This window comes from Mesoplodon bidens, assembly GCF_964165515.1.
Source record: "Mesoplodon bidens genome assembly, chromosome: 3".
NCBI classification, from domain to species: Eukaryota; Metazoa; Chordata; class Mammalia; order Artiodactyla; family Ziphiidae; genus Mesoplodon; species Mesoplodon bidens.
This window is the reverse complement of record NC_138178.1, coordinates 83,028,596-83,052,432: the sequence shown is the minus strand read 5'-3', so window position 1 is coordinate 83,052,432 and position 23,837 is coordinate 83,028,596. Positions and strand designations below refer to the sequence as shown.

General features: G+C 37.1%; 1 protein-coding gene across 5 annotated transcripts in view; it reads left to right on the top strand.

Annotated features, from left to right (window-relative positions):
• LOC308614818 (ankyrin repeat domain-containing protein 26-like) overlaps positions 1-22,633 on the top strand; it is an 86,770-nt gene extending 64,137 nt beyond the window's left edge. Inside the window, exons 19-25 of one of the 5 annotated variants that reach the window (XM_081229580.1) lie at positions 4,000-4,106; positions 5,702-5,831; positions 11,789-12,079; positions 12,667-12,884; positions 14,284-14,512; positions 21,134-21,179; positions 22,361-22,633. In XM_081229580.1, coding sequence (XP_081085706.1) covers positions 4,000-4,106; positions 5,702-5,831; positions 11,789-12,079; positions 12,667-12,884; positions 14,284-14,512; positions 21,134-21,179; positions 22,361-22,404 — 1,065 coding nt within the window. In that variant the 3' untranslated portion in view covers positions 22,405-22,633. Of the gene's footprint in view, positions 1-3,999; positions 4,107-5,701; positions 5,832-11,788; positions 12,080-12,666; positions 12,885-13,624; positions 14,513-21,133; positions 21,180-22,360 lie in introns of those variants that run through there. The other 4 variants (XM_081229583.1, XM_081229581.1, XM_081229582.1 and 1 more) reach the window with 4 other exon arrangements.
• Positions 22,634-23,837: the final 1,204 nt, after the last annotated feature.

The following is a 23,837-nucleotide window of genomic DNA, read 5'->3' as shown; positions in this document are numbered from 1 at the left end:
ATTCCTCTTTATAGAGGAAGTTGACTGAAATAATAAAATTGATTTTTATAGTAAGACTTTAATTAAAAAGATGGTGACAGTCCAAAAGCAATATTTTATATATACCACATTTTGTTTATTCATTCATCTGTCAATGAACACTGTGATTTTTCCACCTTCTGGCTATTGTCAATAATGCTGCTATGAACAGTGGTACACAAATATCTGTTTGAGTCCAGAAATTTGAGTAATGATTTGATCTAGAATTCTGAACTTCCCTTGTAATCTAAACCCTCCAGTGCTATTTTGAGAATGAATTACTTTTAATGTTGTAGTTCATTTTCTTTATCAAGAGGGAATACGAGGTCACTATGCAAGCATTTTTCTGAAAGGAATGTATTTTTTTCCTTTCTTGGATTTTATTTTACTTTATTTTTTAAAGATTTTTTTGATGTGGACCATTCTTCAAGTCTTAATTGAATTTGATACAATACTGCTTCTGTTTTATGTTTTGGTTTTTTGGCCAGGAGGCATGTGGGATCTTAACTCCCTGACCAGGGATCAAACTTCCTGCATTGGAAGGCAAAGTCTTAACCACTGGACCTCCAGGGAAGTCCCCCTTTTTTCTTTAAAAAAAGAAAAGAGATGCCAGTGAAAAAGCAGAAATGGCTGCTCAATCAGGGCCTTACATAGTAACAGGTGCTCCTAGCATGGCAAGTTCAGGAACAATTTTTCTCCCAGACACTTGAGTTAATCAGCCTTTCAAAGGTGTAACAGCCAGTCTCAGAAAAGACTGATGTGTAATCCAGGGTTCCAATTTATCAATGTATAGTGAAAGCTATATAATTATTTACCAAGCAGAAAGGAATTCTCCTGCCATTTATACTCTCCTTTGTAGGGAAGCTACCTATGATTTAAAAATCAGAAGATTCTATTGTGAACCCTAAGTTGGAGGGATGAGGTAGATGTGCCTATCAACTCGTTTCTTTCCATCACAATAGTTAGATTCATGCAGTGTCATTATACAGATATACCTGTCAGGGGGACTAGAACATTCTATTGACTGGCCCTTCTTGTGTTCAAAGAAACATTGAAAATTATTTTTTCTAGACTTGATATGCATTAGTCACATTGTATTAGCATACTTTTCATACGAGTGACAACACAATATGTTGACAAAAGGAGTCTCATGTGAATGAGAGTGCCAGATGTCCCCTTACATTGTCAAACACATCTATTCGGGTATCAGAAATTGAAAATTTTGTAAGGATACCCCACACTGATTAAGCGTATTAAAAAAATAATGAGGGATTTTCTGTAGATTCCTATAGAAATGAGTTAGGATTATGACATAGAATTATTGGCCACTTTAAGGTCTACACAAATCAAAAATTTAATGAGACAGCTTTTCACCAACTCAGTCAGTAGCCCTGGCTTCTCCTAAAGTTCTCATCTCAGGAATCCCCAGGCCAGAGCCAACCTGAGTTAAGATATATGGTCAACACAGTGTTGAGATGAAGAATCTGGGCTGGGAAGAAGAGAGAGCTCTAGCTGACTCAAGACTCCAAATAATATAGTTGAGTATTTACCTGAAAGGAGTGTCAGAAGACTTCCATAAGGTCAGGTCTCTATGGAGTAGGAAATCATTCAAAAGAAAACAAGGGCAGGGACTTCCCTGGTGCAGTGGTTAGGAATCCACCTGCCAATGCATTGGACATGGGTTTGATCCCTGGTCCGGGAAGATCCCACATGCCGGGGAGCCACTAAGCCCGTGCACCACAACTACTGAGCCTGCACTCTAGAGCCTGCGAGCCACAACTACTGAGCCCATGTGCTGCAACTACTGCAGCCCACGTTCCTAGAGCCTGTGCTCTGCAACAAGAGAAGCCACTGCAGTGAGAAGCCCACGCACCACAGTGAAGAGAAGCCCCCACTCACCTCAACTAGAAAAAGCCCGCACGCAGCAACGCAGATCCAATGCAGCCAAAAAAAGAAGAAGAAAACAAGGACAAATAATTGATAATCTGATCCTTGTGAAAAACTTTCGCATTGTAAAAGAAAATAAAGACAAAGTATGCTGGTCAACATCCTAAGGGTGAGGGTGCCCCCCAAGATTAGAAAATAACACTACACTCAAAGTAACACCAATAAGAATAAATGTAAAGTGTCCAAGAATAGCTCTGTACAAGGATAATCCACACTGAGTAATGGCTCATGAGTGTGGCTGAGGATGTTGTCTATGAGGAGCAAGAAGGGGGAGAGAAAAGTACAGGTGATCTCAGCAAAGGGGTCAAGGCTGGAAAGGTAGGTTAGGGAATCTGGTACGAAGCCTTGAGATGTAAGGAGCCCTGAGAGAATTTAGAAAGAGGATTAGAAAGGGTCAAGGACTGAACATCAAGGGTTACTGTCATTCAGACTGAGGTGGGCTCAGAGGAGCAGAGGCAGAGTGTGGTCATGTTCGCGGTTGCTGCTGAGAAGTGAAGCAGGGTAAGGACTGAAGAAGAAACGGTTCTTGATGACCCTCAAAACTTTTAGTGGAGTTACAAGATTGAAAGTCAATTTAGTGTAAAAGAAGAGAATAAGTGATGAAAGATGAATTATGGATGAGACCGTGCGTTAAAGAATGTAAGGGTCCCAGGCTTCCCTAGTAGCGCAGTGGTTAAGAATCCACCTGCCAATGCAGGGGACACGGGTTCGAGCCTTGGTCCGGGAAGATCCCACGTGCCGCAGAGCAACTAAGCCTGTGCGCCACAACTACTGAGCCTGCGCTCTAGAGCCCGCAAGCCACAACTACTGAGCCCAAGTGCCTAGAGCTCATGCTCTGCAACAAGAGAAGTCACTGCAATGAGAAGCCCACGCACCACAACGAAGAGTAGCCCCTGCTCACCACAAGTAGAGAAAGCCTGCACGCAGCAACAAAGACCCAACACAGCCAAAAATAAATAAATAAAATTAATTAATTAATTTAAAAAAAGAATGTAAGAGTCCAGTAGCGGGAGTGAGGGAGAAAAAGGATGAGAGAAAAAGCTACAAGAATCAAGAAGAAGTTACATTTTTTTTTTTATGCGGTACGCGGGCCTCTCACTGTTGCGGCCTCTCCCGTTGTGGAGCACAGGCTCCGGTCGCGCAGCCTCAGCGGCCATGGCTCACGGGCCCAGCCACTCCAAGGCATGTGGGATCTTCCCGTACCGGGGCACGAACCCGTGTCCCTTGCATCAGCAGTCAGACTCTCAAACACTGCGCCACCAGAGAAGCCCGAAGTTACATTTTTATTTAGTGTACAGAAAACTTAAACTTTATTTAAAGAGAAGAATGGCTAATAGAAATGGAGAAATTGTAACCTGTGGAAGAATGCTTACAGAGAATGAAAGGCTTTATCTTGTGTGGGAATTTTTCAAAGATTATATTAGTAAGATGTGATTTAACAAAACCTGGAATATCTTAAACCATTGATGAAAATGTTTCTAGGGCATCTTTAGAAACTAAAACGTAAATATAACCACTCTTTAAAAAAATTTCATTAACGTGTAAAAACCTCTGGGTTATTTATTTACTTATTTATTTATTATTATTATTATTATTTGGTTGCTCCAAGTCTTGGTTGCAGCAGGCGGGCTCCCCAGTTGCAGCAGGTGTGCTCCTTAGTTGTGGCATGCAACCTCTTAGTTGCGGCCTGCATGTGGGATCTAGTTCTCTGACTAAGGATTGAACCCAGGCCCCCTGCATTGGGAGCATGGAGTCTTATCCACCATGCCACCAGGGAAGTCCCAAAACGTCTGTTTTTAACAAATAAATTTTGGCAATTTAAATTCTAGAAAAATGATGAAATGCTGAAAATGAAAAATCAATATAAGCTGTTTCAAGAAAAGTCATTATTTTTGAAATCTGTCCTTATTGGCATCAGGTTTATAAACTGTGTTTCACTATAAACGTATATTACTCATGAACTCATGAGAAGTAATATTTTTAAGAAAGAAGAGTAAGTCTCTAGGTTTTAAAAAATAATTAATTTTTTTTGAGGATGAAAAGGAGCAATTAAAGAAATATATTGAGTTAAAACAGTCTCTGGAATATAGTTTGGATCAAGTAATGAAGAAAAATACTGAATTAGAAAAAGAGATTACTGGGTAAGATTTTAATATTTCTGATAATTTCAACAATTAATTGATTTAACTATAATTTTGTTTTATTAAAACCTTAGATACAAATTCATTTTATATGTGTATATTCATACTTAAACAAATCATCCATCCTATTTAAAAGTTTACTTTAGAAACTCACAGCACAATCTGAAACTGTTTTGAGTGCCCCAGTGTTACAGTTCCTCTTTAATGATTTCTAAAACAATAACAATAGTGTGCCTTGCATATAGTAATGTCACTCTGCTCTTCATCATCTACCTTGAATTTTTATGTCTGCAAGATATCTTTGCTCTTTTTGGGTAATCCTGCCCTCTTTTAGTTGTGTTCTTCCCCTTCAGCGTTCAAGTATTTTAATATCTAAAAACCTATTTGTGTCACTGTTTAACAACATCAAAAACTATCTTGATTTTGCTTATGTTTTCTTTCTGCTCTAAAAGTTTAGTTCTAAAATATACATACAAAAACATATGTATGACTTAAAGAATAATAAAATTAATGTTCATGTTTTGACCACTCAGATTATAAAAAAAAGATTGAGTGTTTCCCAATGTCTGTGATGCCTCCACATGGCTTCCTTTCTGGTTATTTGCTGAGCACAGTTTGCCCTCAGCATCCACAGATTCAGCCAACCTCAGATTGAAGGTATTCAGGGGGAAAAAAATTCCAGAAAGTTCCCAAAAGCAAAACTTGGATTGGCCTCAGGTGGCAACTATTTCCATAGAATTTATTTACATTGTATTTATAACTATTTACATAGCACTTACCTTGTATTAGGTATTATAAGTGATCTAGAGATGATTTAAAGTATACAGGAGTATGTGCTTAGGAGGACTTGAGCATCTGTGGATTTTGGTATTGTACTTATGGTTCTTCCCTGATTCTCATAAGTATTTTTCTCTCATTTAATTTTCTCTACATTGCTTGGCATTTTGTTAACATTGTGCTGGGCAAGATTTCTAGATCTCTTAAAACAGCTTGAAGAGACTGGTACACATTCTCTCTCTGCTGATTTCCTTTTTTATGAAGCTCAGCCTGGTTTTCTTCTCCATCAGCTCAGACTCCAAAGATTGTTCTTTCTTGTTTCTTTTTCTATTTTGAGTGAGTGAGTGTCGATGATTTTTTGTGTGTTATTTCTTTGCTTCTTGTAGAGGCTGTGGTCAGTAGGTACCAAAATGTCTTTTTGTGTCTTTTCAAAACATTCATATATGATATGCTCTTCTTCTTCAGCTTGGATACTGATGTCTGGTTTATAACTAGTATTTAATAATAAGTTAGTATTTCATATTAACATGCTAAAAATGGATACTAATAACAGCTTCCTTATAAGAACTGTATAATATATGTATACACATACTATATTAACTCTTTACTTAGCATGTGTCATAAAATTTTTCTTCATATTATTTACCTAAGATTATAAGTTAGTTATTATGCTTTCAAACCATATTAGATTAGAACAGATGAGAAAGGATTATAATTTATAGAGTTTATTTTATATGATAGAACATATATCTGTTTAAATAGTTATTAATTATCTACTCTTAAAGAACTTGACTTATTCATTCTATGCATTTCTACAGACTTAAGAAACTCTTAAAAATGCCAAGAAGGAAGTTAAATGAATATGAAAATGGAGAGCTTAGTTTCCATGGAGATTTAAAAACCAGTCAAAGTGAAATGGATATTCAGATTAATATGCTAAAACATAAGGTAATTTTTAATCAGTTTTGGGACCGAAAAGCCACTTAATTGGGGGAAATATAAATCACTCCATGCTTTGAGCAGTGAAACATAGATTTGTCTCTTAATTTTTTAGACTTGATACCAGTAAAAAAGACAGCTTTTTCCTATATAATTTTTCCATAAAAAGGGCGCACTGTTGACTGTTTGTGTCTTGAACCATGGCTAGTGATCTGAAGCTGAGCAGCACACCAGTACCCCAAAGCATCCATTATTTTTTGGTGACAGCTTTATTGAAATATAATGAACATACCATGCAGTCCACTCATTTAAACTGTACAATTCAGTGACTTTTAGTATATTCAAAGAGTTATACAGTTATCACCACAGTCAGTTTTACACCGTTTTCATCACCCTGAAAAGAAACCCTATACTTTTTAGCCATCACCCTGTGCCAGTTTTCCCTTCCTCATATTCCCAGCCCTAATACCACGACTGTACTCCCTGTTTCTATAGATTTGCCTATTTTGGATATTTCATGTCAGTGGAATCACAGAATATGGAGTCCTTTGTGACTGCCTTCTTTCATTCAGCATAATATTTTTAAGGTACATCTGTTTTGTAGCATGGATCAATACTTTATTTCTTTTTATTGCTGAATAATATTCATTTGTATGGACATACCACATTTTATTTATCCATTCATCAGTTGATGGACCTTTGGGTGGTTTCCACTTTTTTGGCTATTGTTAATAATGCTGCTATGAACATTCATGTCCAAGTTTCGGTGTGAACACATTTTTTTCATTTCTTTTTGGAATATACTTATGAATGGAATTGCTGTATCATATGGTAACCCTGTTTAAACTTTTGAGGAACTGCCGTACTGTTTTCCAGAGTGGCTGCACCATTTTACATTTTTATCCAAAGTGTGTAAGCATTCCAGTTTCTCTACATGCCCGCCAACACTTGTCATTACCCGTCTTTCTGATTATAGCCATCCTAGTAGGTGTGAAGTGGCATCTCATTGTGGTTTTGATTTGCGTTTCGCTGTTGACTCATAAGGTTGAGGCACTTTTCATGTGCTTATTGTCTATCTGTGTATCTTCTTTGAAGAACTGTCTATTCAACTTCTTGCCCATTTTTAAGTTGGATTGTCTTTTTATTATTGAATTGTAAGAGTTCTTTTTGTATCCTAGATACAAATCTTCGATGGGATATAGGATTTTCAAGTATTTTCTCTCATTCAGGAGCTTGCCCTTTCCCCTTCTTGATGGTGTCCTTCAAAACACGGAAGTCTTTAATATTGATGAAGTTCAGTTAGTCGATTTTTGTTTTTTGGTGTCATATCTAAGAATTGCCAAATCCAGTCATGAAGATAAACACCTGTGTTTTCTTCTAAGAATTTTGTAGTTTTAGCTCTTGCATATTGACTTAATTTCTACATATGGTATGAGGTAGAGGTCTAATTTTATTCTTTTGTATGTGGATATTCTGCTGTCCCAGTACCATTTGTTAAAAAGACTATTCTTGTCTCATTCAATTATTTGGCACTCTTACAATCAGTTGGCCGTAAATGTGGGGCTTTCCTTTTAGATCCTCAATGGTAACGCATTGATCTATATGTCTGTCCTATGCCAGTATCAAGTCAGATTTTATGAGAATTCTTTCTTCGTCATCTTGCATCTTACCAGTTGTTTTATGTAATAATAAAAAGTCAGTGTAGTGGAATGTCTTTAACTCTACTTCCGTGGAGGTTTTTTGCCTCTTGAAGGAGCCTGTGGCCAGCTTATGCCTCACTGACCCCATGACACAATGGGAAGTAGGTTTACAAAGGTAAAGTCCATTCCTTTTTTTCTCCCTCCATTCAGACCTTTAGTCTCTCACCCAGTGCCTCCCACTTCACTCCAGTTTCCATCAAATCTTGGTCACGAGATCTGCTGACTTCGTCTGCTATCTGCTTCATTATGTTTAGCTCATTATAATTCATAGACTCATCCATAGGTTTCACCACCTAGGAGAAGATTAAGTCTGGGCTGTCAGCTTTCCTCGTTGGAAGTCTCTCTAAGCCATCATGTTGCAATTCACAATTAAATCATCTTTTGATGTGGTTCTTGTGTATAACACTCGTGCTGATCTTGTTCTTGACATAGATCCTGCATTCTCAGAAACCACAGTTCCCTGTATCTACCTTCTTTGATTGAAAAAGAAAGAGATGCATAGCTGTACTTTATAGCTTAACACATAATGAATAGAATAACTATTTCAACACATCCAAAGAAAGGTTTTTAAGAGTATAGCTGTTAAAAACCAGGTAGGGCTTCTCTGGTGGTGCAGTGGTTAAGAATCTGCCTGCCAATGCAGGGGACAATGGTTCGAGCCCAGATCCGGGAAGATCCCACATGCCATGGAGCAACTAAGCCCATGCACCACAACTACTGAGCCTGCACTCTAGAGCCCGCAAGCCACAGCTGTGGAACCTGTGTGCCACAACTACTGAAGCCCATGCACCTAGAACCCGTGTTCCACAACAAGAGAAGCCACCGTAATGAGAAGCCTGTGCACCTCAACAAAGAGTAGCCCCTGCTCGCCGCAACTAGAGAAAGCCTGTGCACAGCAACGAAGACCCAACACAGCCAAAAATAAATAAAATAAATAAAATAAATTTTTTTAAAAAGGTAATAATTTATCTGGGACAAATAATCGATTAGTAATTTGAATTTCAAAATTTCAAAGCCAGTTTGTATGATATAGAGAAGCACTGTGGTACAATGTAAAAATGAGATATCCTACCTTCCCTTACAAACAAGCTTTAAGTAAGGTAAAGGAAAAATTGTATTTAATTATATACTGCCAAAGGACATTCCATTTGTTTTACTACTGAGAAGATTAAAAATGCTTCCATGATGTTTTATTTCCTCTCTGAGGAAAGGACAATGAAGATTGAGTCCTAGATTAATAAATATTCAAAGTTGCCTATCCCTTAGAATTTCAGTTAATTGAGATGAGGTGAAAAAGTCTGATTTTGGTAATTAAACTGACGATTTCTAGTTGTTTTTCAACTATTATACTTCATATGTCTCCGTGCTTACCAATCTTCCTTATCTTCAAACTTGAGGGGAAATTCTGAAGAGGCATACCTGCCTATTTGTAAGAAATTGTAAGTGAAGGGAACCTGCCCAAAACTTCCTCCTGAATAGTTCTTAGGTCTTTCTTCTAGTTATCTGCTTCTTCTCATCAGCATTGTTTGTCATTTTAAATTAATCTCAACATTTATTAGATTCCAGTTTATAGGAAACCAATTTCTACTGTGTCTAAGTTATGTTTCTTATTATCTCTTTTTTTTCATCCACTTTTCTATCTGTTTTTTCCTAAAAATCTCCTCAAAGTTTAGTAGCTGAAATAAGCAATGTTTATTTTGTTCACAATCTATACTTGGGAAAAGCATAGCCAGGACAGCTGGCCTCTCTTCCCGTCAGTTGGAACACCTACCCTGAACACCTAGGCTCTCTTTGTGGCCTGAGCTTCCTCACAACATGGGGCTGGGTTCCAAGGTTAAGAGCCAGGCAGAAGCCGTGTTGCCTTGTCTAACCTTGCCTTGCAATTCACACAGCATCTCTTTCACCATATTCTGTTCATTAGGAATAAGTCACTTATGCTTGGCCCATAGTCTACCTTTTTTTATGGGATAATTTTTTTCAAAAACTTATGGATACATTTAAAAACCAGCATAATCTACCCACTGGCCACAATTTTTATATTCCTTCCACATGAAGAATACACTTATCCCTACTCAGTTCCCCCACAAGTCTCAATTGTTATGGTGTCAGGCTCAGGCTTGAGTCCAGGATCTTACCATCTTTCACCAGGTATGGATGGGGATGAGGCTCCTGGGTGTGGTTTCTAGAGTATAGCCCCTTGAGTACCAATCCTCTCAGTACTAAGACTTGAGAACTAAAGGGACAAATCTTCTGTCACCCCCATAACCAACATTCTGTTAAACTGCTAAAGACTCTCCCCTTCAGAAATGGAAAATGGAAGACATGCTGGTCCATAGCAGTTCTGAAATACAGCCTGATACCTGCTGCCAGCTCTGTGATTAGGACTTAGTCCCGACCATGGAAGTGATTCTCCTTTGCTGTACCCTCTGAGCTCTTTGTTCCGTCCTTTTCATAAGAAATGACCTGTGTTTGCAGCTGAGTAGTGTTTCTCAAGCCAGCAAGGGAAGAAAATGACACTGAAACCTGGAGGAAGGGGGACTTACAGAACTTCTAAGAAAATCCCAGAGGCCTCTTCTCATTTTGTACTGTCTTGGTCTCTGTTAATGCAAGCTAGCAAGCAGTGTTTTTGCTACCACAGTTCTCTTTAAAGCTTTGAATGTCCTGTGAATTTTATTGGGGTTCATGACATTGGAAAAGCTAGCCTCCCAAATCTTTTTGAGATAAGCTCTTCCCCTTGGGCTTCTTGTGAAGCTGTTGTAGGACGGTAGGATGGGAAACTTTGTAGGATGATGCCTTTAAAATTCTTATGCTTTTTAAAGATCCTTAAAGGAATTTGAGGCACCAACTTAAGTCTTTCCAGGGTGTTAATAAAGGGTTCTACAGTCTTGGCTTCATCTTTAGACCATGTTTTCCTGGCAGCACCCTAAATCTGACCTTAGCCCAGAAGCTATTTCTCTGTTTTAGCATTATTTGGGCATGGGGAGATGCTGTAAATGGGATACAGATATTTGAATGCAATGAGTCCTAGATCCTTTATATTCAATAGTCTTTTTTTTTTTAGCTTATCCCTCTCATCAATTTTACTTTCAGCTGCTTTGTAGCTAGAGTCCCCCTTCCTCCAGGTTGCAGTGTCATTTTCTTCCCTTGCCTAGAAGCTGTCACCTTCAGCCTCTTCAAGGGCCGTCAGGCTTCCATTAACAGTCTTGCAAAGCCCTGAGAATTTCGTGAGATAAGTGTCCAAGAATTTGTAGACATGGTTTTTTTTCCCTTTTTTTGCGGTACGCGGGCCTCTCACTGTTGTGGCCTCTCCCGTTGCGGAGCACAGGCTCTGGACGTGCAGGCTCAGCGGCCATGGCTCACGGGCCCAGCCGCTCCGCGGCGGCATGTGGGATCTTCCCGGACCGGGGCACGAGGCCGTGTCCCCTGCATCGGCAGGCGGACTCTCAACCACTGCGCCACCAGTTTAAAAACATGTAGACATGATTTTAAACTACCACATCCACTTGCCTTGTCTGACCAAATAATCATTCTGTCTAAAGGGAAGTAGTTCTTCCCAACTCAGTGTCCTTGAAATTCCAGCAAGTTTTTTTGTTTGTTTTATTTAGTATGTTCTCTTATTCTGTGGAAAGTAACAAAGCATTACAAGAATTAATGGCATTTTTTTGTTCAGAAAAATGTATGGATCATCTTGCTAAACTATTACACTGGGAGATGTGATTTCTCCTTAACCCTGCGAAGCATTTCTCCTTGGAATGCAATTCAAATTAGCATAAAATATTTGTAGTTCAGAAAAAAGGCTTATGGTATTGGAAGCCATATTTACAAGACTCATTAGAGTCTGATTTTCCGAGTCTTATTTTGGGAGGCATTTATTAATTCAGCCCCAAATAACTCAATATGATATCCCTAAAACTTTAAAAATCATGGCGGGTTAAGATGGGGGTGGGGAAGGAGTAAGAGGCTTTCTACTAAGAGGTGACTTATAGTCATTTTATGGAGGAAAGGCATGAAACACTAGAAGAATAAAAGTATAAAATCAAATGCAAATTTTGTGTAACAATGATGACAGTGAAGGATATATATTTGTGGCTCTTGGTGGTTTGAACTTTTTTCTTCATTTTCTTAGTAATTCAAGGTCCTACACGCTACAATATAGACACCATTTTATTGTAACTGAATTTATTTTAAAAGTGGATACTGGTTTTGAGTTAGGCTATTCTCAGTCTACGTCCCTAATTACCAAGCGATTTTATTTTATTCATGAAGATTGATGACCTTACAGCAGACCTGGAAACTGCATCTTCAAAATGTCTACATCTGGGTGCAAAAAATCAAGTTCTTCAACAGGAGTTATTATCTATGAAAGTAATGCAAAAGAAATGTGAAAAACTAGAGAAGAATAAAAAGAAGTTGGAACAAGAAGTAGTGAACCTCAGAAGTCATATAGAAATGAATATGATAGAACACAGTCAAGTAGAGCAGTATAAACGGGAGGTTGAAGAAAGAGCAAGACAGGATATAATAGAAAAATTAAAAGAAATCAACCTATTTTTACAGGTTAATTTTTTGATCTGTAATGTGCTTTAATTCACTTCACATTTATAAATTACATTTCAGATGTATACATTTTATATGTTTCTTCTACTTCCCTTATAGCAGTTTGTTTTGTAAATTTCTGGAAGGAAGGTGGCATTTGTTTCTCCCTTTAAATATTTCAGTTTCCATCATTATTCTCACTAAATTGATCTTTCAGAACGATTCTCACTAGGGAATCATTTTATTTTTAAGACCAACTGGTATAAAACAAAACTATTAGGATGAAAAGAAAATATTATGATTTAGAAATTGTACTATACTCTTGGATTATTCTTAGCTGTATTGTTCAATTTAAAAATTTTTAAATTGATCCTATTATTCTTTGAATTATCAGATTACATGAGTACGAATATAAGAAGGATCCAACTTTAATTTTATAATTAAGATTTAATTCAGTTTACATTGATGATAAATATTTTTAAAGTTCAGCTTTTTTTCACATTTAAAATTGCTCTCTGAATCACTGACACAAAACTAAAGGGAACAAATATACTATAATTATTCAGGTTATAATTATTTTAAACATGTATGTTTCTATTTGACTTTAGACACAAGCAGCATCTCAAGAAAACTTAGAGCAGTTAAGAGAGAATAATAATGCTTCAATAAGAAGTCCAATGGAACTGAGAATTAAAGATCTGGAATCTGAACTCTCCAAAATGAAAACTTTTCAAGAAGATTCTACTGAAGCAGAGTTGGAAAAATATAAGCAACTCTACCTCGAAGAACTAAAAATTAGAAACTCATTGGCAAATAAACTAAAGAAGTAAGTCAAAACGTAGAATCATAGAAAATAAATTTAAATTTAGCTCATTAATTTGCCTCTAAAGCATAATTTTTATTGAGCCAGGTTCATGAGATTAGTAGGAAGTGAAAGCTAACTAGATAGTATAACTTTGGAAAATGATGTTAGTAAGTGAAGTCACCTTTAAAATGTTAGTCCAGTTTGCATCTCCCCACCTTTTTGTTGGTTTTACATAACTTTATTTTTTATATTTTCATATATTGCGTTGGCCAAAAAGTTCATTTGTGTCTTCCCATAAGATGTTACTGGAAAAACCCAAACGAACTTTTTGGCCAACCCAATAGTTAACCTGATTTAGTCTTTAAGCTAAGTGTTTTTGAAACTTTGTAACTGAGATAAAATTTCTTGTTGGAATTCCCGTAAATAGAAATATTAACGAGTTTAATTATTTTTTGGAAGATTACCGCTTAAACGCAAAGCGTCACATTTTAGCATTTGGTAAATTTACTTTCTTGATTATGATCTTTGGTATCATCGCTAGAGGGCGCCCTGAGACAAACTACTGTATCTGAAGTTTTTCTACTCTACATAAAGACATGCTTGTGAAATAAGGGGAAAGTAACAGAGGGGCGAAGGGCCGTATAATTCACAAAGTGTCTAAAAATAACACGGTGGCCTGCGTGAGGGTGTGCGTGGAAGACCGCAAGGGCAGATCCCACCCCCAGTGCCTCAGTAACAGTGTTACCGGTACCTGTCCGCAGCCTGTTAGGAACCGGGCCACACAGCAGGAGGTGAGCGGTGGACGAGCCAGCAAAGCTTCACCTGCCGCCCCCCCCATCGCCCCCCATCGCTCGCATTACCGCCTGAACCATCCTGACAACCCCCATACCTCCCCATCCATGGAAAAGTTGTCTTCCATGAAACTGGCCCCTGGTGCCAGAAAGGTTGGGGACCGCTGCTCTAGATTATTCCTCAGTACCGAATGCTTAATTCCTCTGAGGTAATGAGTGAAATGTGTATACAGGGGTGGTGAAAGCAAATGCTTGAAAATGTCTTTGAGGGATGGTTTGTTTTTTCATCCCTGAACTGGTTTACTAAAGGTGGGTGTCTAAGTGCAGCCATCGCGGAAGGCAGCAAGCGTCACCTGTTAAGCCGTCTCCATCGCTGACGCCATTTCTCTCCTCTCCCGACTTTGACTGACTTGTTAGTTAAGGATCCCCCAGACACATATATACTTCTTTAGAATAATTTTACACCTAGAATTGTTTATAATAGGTCTGCTCTGACCCATTTTCAGTGTTAAAACGTGGTTTAATGGTTCATTCCATTTACTATTATGGCAATTTAAGAAATGCAAATCATTTACAAATCATTTAGGGAAAATGCAATGAATGAAATTGGTGTTTTGCCATCTTCCCAGGACTAATAAGAAGCTGGCAAAGGTCAGTACCAAACTACTGGTGGAGAAACAGCAGAACAGATCTTTACTCAGCACTCTTACTACGAGGCCAGTCCTGAAGCCACCTTGTGTACGAAATATTAATAATAGTTTAGTGCTCAATAGATATCTTACTCCAGGAGAAAACTTAGGGATTTCTACCTCAAGTTGGCGCCCTTCACATGAGAGCATGGAGATTTACTGGACCAAGGTTAGTTATATTACCCTTTTTTCCTTGGGTTTCAGATTTCTGATAATAATTCTTGTTTTTAATTTGGTGAAATTCTGAATTGTTTATTTGACTTACACACACGAAGTAAAAGCCATAATTAATTGTGCTAATAAAGAGACAGAAATTTTATGATTTTTTTAAGTCCCTGGATTTCTCATTTTCAAGAGAGATTTATCATTAACTTTATTCAGTAAATGTAATTAAACTGACAAATTTTAAATTTCTTGAAAAACTGCAGTTAAATTCTATTTTAGAAATTAAATATTATTGCCTAATAACCAAAGATATACTTTCTAATTGATTTCAGTTTGGCAATGGTTCATAATCATTTTCAAGTTTTGCTGCACCCTAGTTTTTCTACCCCTAAGCATAAGTGAATGATTGGCATCCAAACACTTAACCATATATGGATTTTTTTTTTATTTAAAGGAATCCTAGATAAATCCTTTTTGTGAATTAAATAGACTTGTAGCACTAAATAGGTTAATTTCTGTTTTTAAGTTAAATTTTTTTGTCATTTTCGTACATGAGAGTGCATCCTTAATTGCTATTTTACTTAGAGTATTTTTATTGAATTTTTATAAAATGTCTTGCTGAGCAATTGTAGAACATTTCTAAATACGTAAATAAAGCAAATATTTAAATTTTTAAAATGAAGTCCACTTATGTCTCTATCTTGCCATCACCTGGATGAATGATGACTATGATGGGGAGTCTTTAAATTGCAACTAGTTTTCATTGTGTATCATTGTTATTAAAATATGCATCTCACTCAGTGCACACGGGGTTATGGTTTTGATGGTGTTTTCATGATGTTCTTGATGCAGAGAACAGTAGGCCTTGTTAAATGAAGTCTCAACCTGTTTTCTCATTTGGCTTCACGTCGTAAGAAATCATAGAAGAACAAAGCTAAGGTTTCTTAGACAGTGCTGTGGCTAAATTGGGTCTAAGTGCTTCAGAGCCATGAAACTGGACTCCAGGGTCGAAAAGAAAATGCATGTCAAGCCCTCTGTCAGTTGCTAAGCATGACGTAAACTTAGAATGTTCTCATGGGTTGTCACCCAAAAAATCAAACAATGTATCATTTTACAAGATGAAGATGAAAGAGTGTGTGAATGCAAAAACAATGTGAGGGAAAATTTCGGCGGGAATTTTTTCCTTTAAAGTTTTTGGAGGAAAGAGGCGTTTATTTTTTTAGTAATTCTAGATAAATCGAAAAATCGTTTATTTTAAACTCAATGTTGTAGTTACTAGGTATACATAGTTCCCTTGTGGGGTCTTTGCCAAATCGTGCTGGTTTTAATAAGAGAGATTGAAGAGCACTACTTAACTCTATCAAGGTGCAAAGACATGTCTCCATAATGACTACAGAATGCCGCGGAAGAGTTATTATACAGTTGTTGTTCACCTAATTCTTAGTAAGACTTACAGAAAGAAGGTGCCTTCTGGAATTGCTAGGAATATAATTATTTCTACTAGGAAAACATAAAATAATACTATGAGAGATGTTAACGTACTGTCTAAAATGATAGAAAGAGGTGGGTTTTTGGATGGGACATGATAAAACAATAGCCTTCTAAAGGTTTTAGCTATGATTCTACAAAGTAAAATGTTAAAAATGGCATTAAGATTGCATTTGTTTATCATTCTCCTTTATTTGCAATGTTTTAACATTTTGGACTATTCCTACTGTGAAGTTTTATCTTACTCAGCATTTTCCCCTAACTTTAAGGAAAATAATTATAGCAAAGTACTGCTCTAGGTGTGTGGTTTCAGTTGCGCTGGTTGTAGCAGCAAGCTTTCTCCATGTACGTAATACTTAGATTTATTACCTCCCTCACCAGTACATGAAGTTCAGTCTTAGCAGTTGATACCATTGTGGGGGTAGGAGATTACTGCGTATCTGTCTTGCTAATTTTACCCTCAGTTTTCACATTGTAGTTAATTCTGGGATGTTTGGTCCTATATATCAGAAGTAATTTTATGGTTTTTTTCAATTGTGTTATTTAATTATATTATTATAAAATACAAAAAGTTAACATTAGCCAAAATAGCTACATCACTGTTAGATTTTCTTGCACATAGAATTTTTTCAAGAACTGAAAACTTAAAAACCTATTCCAGACAATTTTATAACAGACACAATCTCACTGGTTTAAAGATTTTTTTATGTTCAAGAGTTCTTAGGTATTTGTGTGCCGAACACGATGCATGGCCACAGAAGTTAATAAATGCCCTTTAAATCTGTCTTAAGTAGGAGGATTACATTTTACATTGACTGATTTTGGACTTTTGGTGCATTACTGACACTTTGAAAATTTTTCTAATGATTTATTTAAGTAATTTAAAAAATTGCTCAAATGTCCATTCAGTTTAGCAACTCTCTTTCTAAATGTGGTCATACAAATGCACTGAAGCTAAAACAATTACTATTCCTAAGACTTTGACTTTTTATATGACACAACATTTTGTGTCTCACCAGAATATTGAGTCACATTTCTTTTTAAAAAAATAGGCCTCGTGTTTACATCACCAAGGCAGTGCCTATCCACTCTTGAGTTTTAACTCTAATCAACTTACCACAGTAGTTGAGCTAGTTTCTCATAAGGCACAGGCAGAGTTCAATAAACTTGTTTATTGTCTCAGTTTATTATATCAGTATAATCCTTCTTGTTCCCACTTCATTTTGTCCACATGGACAAATGAGTAGGCATTTTATCTTTTGAAAGATAGAGGTAATAGTTCAACTTCTTAACCGTTCTTTTTCTTTCATTCATTTTTTTTCCTGTACTTAGTTTTTCAGCTCTTTGATCTAGAAATTCTTCCTCAGTTCTTCTCTCTGCAGCAAAATATATGTACTTAATATCTACAGACTGCCAAGTGTAATTTCCTTCATACCTTAGCCTGTTTACAATTGGATAATGAATTGAAGTGGTTTAAATGACTTAATTGTATTACATTTTCGTGACATTTAAAATGAGTGATATCAAATTTTAAAAGTATCAATAATTACTGAAAATAAATTAACTTTGGAAATGAGTGTGCATGTGTATGGGTGTGGTGTGTATATATTTATCAAATTGGTCTTAAAAAGAGAGTGCAACATTATTTTCCAGCCTGCAGTCTCAGATATAATTTAACAGTAATATATTACGGTTGGGTGAACGAGCACATACTTGTTGTGCTTCATATTGTTACTGGCTTCACTACGTTTCTTTCTAAAATGTTCCTTTCACCTTTCCCCTACTTTATAGTGGGGGTTGTCTTGAACAATGTACATTAATTATAAAGTCAGGGAAGAAGAAGAAAACGTTCCCTCAGTGTCGTGTGGTCCTCTGCCTTGTTGGAGCTGTGGTGGGTAGGTGGCAGATGACACTTCTCTTCCCCTTCTGAGTTCAGCACGCGGGAGTCAGCAGCTGGAGATCAACTAAGGAGCTTTGTTACTGACACATAACTAACGAATTGGAGGACGTGCTTTAGGTGTGCAGTCACAGTGGGCCTCAGAATACTTCATCCCAAATTAGGCCTAAGGGGAGGAAGCAAATGCTTGACCCCCGCCCCAGGGCAGGCTGCTTACTGCGGCCATGAGAGCAGACCCCAGTTCCCGGTGCTGAGGGCACACACACCTTCTCAAAGAAGAGATTCGGAAGCAAGCCAGCACTTCTTAGTTCCTTCTCCCAAATTCACGCATTGGGTAAATCTCCCCTCCTCTCATGAGGAGGGTAGGAGTGTAAGTCCTCACGTTGAAACCTTAGGCCAAGGAATTAGCCTGTAATTTCTGACTGGATTTAAATTCTAATTGCGATTACACTCATGTTTTTTGTACATACAAACTAATGATGAGAGATTGAAGTATGCTAGATAGTAAAGAGAAATCTGTTTTGTGTTTTAAATTTTGCCATAAATAACCCACAACGTGGATAATTCATTTGTTGACTCATTTCGGTAAACCAAGTTTTATTTGGAGGAAACGAATATCCTTTTAAAGAAGAATCTCCTCAGGCTTCCCTGGTGGCGCAGGGGTTGAGAATCTGCCTGCCCATGCAGGGGACAGGGGTTCGTGCCCCGGTCTGGGAAGATCCCACATTCCGCGGAGCAGCTGGGTCCGTGAGCCATGGCCGCTGAGCCTGCGCGTCCGGAGCCTGTGCTCCGCAACGAGAGAGGCCACAACAGTGAGAGGCCCGCGTACCGCAAAAATAAATAAATAAATAATTTTTAAAAAAAGAAGAAGAATCTCCTTAATTTTGGCCTGTGTGATTCAACTAAAGATTTTCTCCTTCAAGTTCCCTGTCCTGTGGTTAAAAAAAAAAAAAATCTGTGCTTTATAAATTAAATATATTGACTGCTACTAATAGGAGTTATGATCATTTATTCTTGTTCATGCCTTTAAAACATATAATTTAGTTAGAAAGCTACTATTTCATGTCTCATGCATCAAACGTTATTGAGCTACATGACAAAGTTTTACATATTCATTTTCTCTGAGTTATAGTTAAAAATCTATGTGTTTTTTTCTTAATCTGAGGAAGTAGCTGGCGTAGAACTCCCTCTAGACTCAGTGAGAAGGCTGTTGGCTTTGTGACACGTTGGCTTTGTGACAAAGTCTCTCTGAGCCTTTGTTACCGCTTTTGTAAAATTAGGGACTCAATGACTCTCATACCTTAAAAAATTTTCTTTCAAGGAAAAGAACCTTTCTTTTTAAAAAAAAACATTGTGCATGAAACTGTATTATATAAAACAGAGACAAATATAGAGCTGTTTAGCTAAAGGAGTGGCGGAGACCCTGAAGCTGTGACTTCTTTTTCCTTCAGTCCTGCAGTGTCCTCAGTGGGGGACCTTCCATTACTATGGGACATAGTTTGGAAACTACCAGTTGTGAGAGAATCCTTCTAACTAAAAATCTTTAAAATTAAAACTTGCTGATATATTGTTTTCCTTTGTATAATTTTCTCACCTTTCTGTGTTTTTGTTAAATGGAAAAGTTTAAAGAAAAATGCAGGTGTGTTCTCCTTATTATTTATTTATTTATTGCGGTACGCGGGCCTCTCACTGTTGCAGCCTCTCCCGTTGTGGAGCACAGGCTCCAGACGCGCAGGCTCGTCGTCCATGGCTCACGGGCCCAGCCGCTCGGCAGCATGTGGGATCTTCCCGGACCGGGGCAAGAACCCGTGTCCCCTGCATCGGCAGGTGGACTCTCAACCACTGCACCACCAGGGAAGCCCTGTTCTCCTTATTAATGTTCGACTTCCAACTACTTCCCCCAGGTGAACATGATCTTCACCTAGAAATCAACATAAGGGTCTTGGAAGTACATATTGAGAAAAAGAGCTTTTTGGGGAAAAGAGAGTAATCTTACACGGGTCATTCCCTAATTCAACGCATGTACAAACGTGACCTACATTTTGCAGTGTTTATTAATGGTAATAAAAAATTATTTCAGTAAAGGCTTCTTCCTTCATCTGTTATGAGTTATTTCACAAAACCTGTCTAGTAATGTTGTCACATTATTCATTTCATAGGGCCTCTCTACAGTGCTGTTGTCAGAAAAGTGTTATGGAAAACAGTCTCTGAAAATATTGGGAAACCTGATAGCCAAAAAATTTTTCTTCGCACCTAAAATTTACAAAGGCGTTGGCTATCATGATATCCTTATCATCACAGTGTTTGTCATGTTCAGTATACTATTTGAGACCCTGTTTAGTGAGAGGGTGCCTTTTATAAGAAAGATTTTTAAAAGAACACTCTAGGTGGAGACACTTGTAATACAGTTTGAAATGTTCCCACACATTTCATAATTAAGTAGATAACTATAATTAGTCAAATGTTTCAAAAAGTTGGCCCTAATTTCTAGAATGGAAACAAAGTTACAGTTAAAGAATTATGTATTGTTTTCCTTGTTTCTAATTCTAGAAAGTCATGAATCAGAAACTGAGTTTGAAAACTGGCTCTAGCCTCTACTTTTCCTTTCTTCAAGCAGATTTTCTGAAATAAATGTTTCAGTCTTAATATAGACAGCAAAATACCTTTACTTAATTTTTTGCCCGTAGAATTTTGACATGACATTACAACGGAACCATTTTCTCCATTTTATGGATTTAAGATTCTATGTTGAAAAATTATTACCATAGAACATACCTTAAAATTTTAGTTATATAGAAGTGTAAGAAAGGAAAACTCATTTTAAGGAAAGATCCAGTAGAGTAAAAAACTGATTAAACTTTTAGAAAGAGCAATTTTTCTAAGAATTGCAAAGTAATGCATTCATTGTAATATATATATGACTTTAATCGTTTAAACTTGTTTGTACCAATAAGATCAAATATCACCCTCTGAAATTATGTATATTCAGTAGACTGATATTTATTGTACTTTTTATCCGATTAATCTAAATAACATTACATATATATGTTCTTTATTATCTAAATCAAAATAAGTAGGAATTTATTTTATTTTATTGATGTGATTATTTTTCTATTTAAGCAATCCTCAAATTAGGTCTAGTCTCTAGAAGTATTATTTAAAGGCCACATTTCATAAGCTATACATCATTCCTACAAAAATGTCTCTTGTCTAACTTAAATAATATTTGACTTATTTCAGATGTGGCAGGAGATGGAAAAAAATATAACTAGAGTACTAGAAAAAGGTATGTTGCTGAAATTTATGAATTAAATTTAGACATTGATTTCTGAAATAAACTGTAAATATTCAGTAGTAAATGGCATCTCTTTCCATTGTTTGGATGACAGATACTATTGATAGGTTAAATATCTTTTCTTATACATATCTAATGAAAAAATGTGAAAGAATGAACATTCAAAATGAAAAATATCCTGATTCCTCATTTATTCATCATGTTCCACAGCTTTAAAAAAAATCTCAAAAAGTCTATGTATTTCTTTTTATTTCTGGCTATATCCTTCCTCCCTACTTCTGCCATCCCTGTGGAACTGTCAACCTGCACACTGACACTATTAGAAAACATGGGGTTTATCAACTTCTCAAGTTTCTGGCAGTGATTAAGGCCAAAAAACCCAGACTCAAGCAGTCACGTCCGTGTAGATGTCACTTAGTGGCTGACATTAAAATTTCCTGTCATTGACTTTGTCATTGGTTTATCTTTCGCTCTCAGGAAAAATTCCAAATTCCTTATCATGGAATAAAAACACCCAAATCAGTTTGGGTCCTGCCATAGTATTCAGCCTTATCTCTTTACTACCTTCCTCTGCCCCTTTGCTCTACATCTAGTCAAATAGACTGCTTGCAATCCCACAGGTGCTCTTCCTCACCTTTAGTCTTCGTATTTGCCTCTTCCCTCCATCTCCCGTACTTTTCCCTTGTCCTTCAGGTATCCACTTACATACCACCTCCACCAAAAAGCTGACAGTATTGACACAAAGCTGGGTGTCACTTCTGAGTGTTCCTTGTACCCTCTTTTATACCTGTCATAGTATTTATGACTCTGTATGGAAATTGCCTGTTTGTCTGTTTTTCCAGTTTATAGTATGATTTTTCAGGGTGGACTGTGTCACCTTCATCTTGTAATTTCAGTGCTTGTCACAGCACCTTAGCAGATGGTTGTTGAGTAAATGAATGACGAATGAGAAAGCCAGAAGCTCTGATACTCAGCCACAAGACCAATTAATTCATCGTGCAACCACAGGCAAATTATATACTAGTAATCTTGTATTTTGTGTTATGTCGTGTATAGATGCTTTTCATTCTTCTGAACGCTTAGAAAGGTCTCAGGGTTTTTTTTTACTAACTTATATTTAGTTAACTCAAGTATTTTAGGTAAAGAATATAATCCTTTCTTTTTCTTTTCAGCTGCTGCTGAATTGAATCAGCATGCTATAGAGCTTCTCATCTAGGAGCTACTGATGAGTCAAATCTAAATCAAGATCTAGTTTTGAAAACATCATGAGAATATGTACAGATTTTGAAGAAAGATTATATGATCTAAAAGATAAATAGTAAAAATTTCCCTCCTGGGTTGTTTGCATAACATTTTAGTTGTTTCCCATTAAACACGACGTGAAAATCTGGATTAAAGGAAAATATTCTTGTATTATATATGTATGATGAAAATTTATATAGTATTTTAAACCATGTTTCTCTGCATCTAACTTACTTTTAATCAGATTTTTGTGAATCAAAATACTGTTGAGTTTTACATACTCAAACTGAGCCCTGATACCAGCACCCAGACAACCAAACTTGTCATTAATATATAGTGGTGTTGATTGATAGCTTTTTTCTATTTGCAATTTTATCACGATATATAGACCTAAAGATTTAGACAGACATCATTTGGATATACTGCTGCTATGGCTATTGTCAATGTTTTGGGGGTTTTTTAATATTATTTATTTTTGAGTGTGTTGAGTCTTCGTTGCTGCATGCGGACTTTCTCTAGTTGCAGCGAGCGGGGGCTACGGGCTTCTCATCGTGGTGGCTTCTCTTGTTGCGGAGCCTGGGCTCTAGGCGCGCGGGCTTCAGTAGTTGTGGCATGCGGGCTCTAGAGCACAGGCTCAGTAGTCGTGGCGCACAGGCTTAGTTGCTCCATGGCATGTGGGATCTTCCCGGACCAGGGCGAACCTGTGTTCCCTGCATTGGCAGGAGGATTCTTAACCACTGTGCCACCAGGGAAGTCCTTATTGTCAATGTTTGGATGTATTACAATTGTTCTAGTGCCATAAAACTTAGTATATATAACTTTAAACACTGATTCATAGATCTTTCCTCATGGAGAAATAAAATTTCCCTAAGACTTTTCACCTTTTCTATTTATTTACTTACTTACTTTTTGGAAACAGTCTTAGAGAAGAGTTCCAAGCACCAGACTCAAACAGACATTTTCCTAAAACTACCATATCTCCCGTATATTCTCCTAATGTAACATTTATCTTTCCTAAATGTCATTTGTTCTCCCATAAGTGCCCTTCCCTCCCCCCACCAAGAAGTCATGTTTTTCAGAAGATGCCTTTCTCCTACTCCCTGTCACTTAAGTAGTATATAAGCCCCCAGTTGTAGCCAGCCCTTCAAATCACGTTTCTTTGTGAACCCCTGCATGTAGTCATCCACAGTTAAATGTTTTTTTCTCATGGTAATCTGCTTTTGTCAATTTAATTTGCAGATTCCCAATTAATGAACGTAAGAGGGTAGAGGAAGTGTTTTCCTTCCCAACAATTCCAAGAGCTAAAATGTTAGTGACTCTTACTTACATCCTTTATTCCCTTTTCTTCTGTCCTTTCAGTGTACTTAGTTGGCAGAACTTCATAAGAGATTGCTTATCATTCTCCCC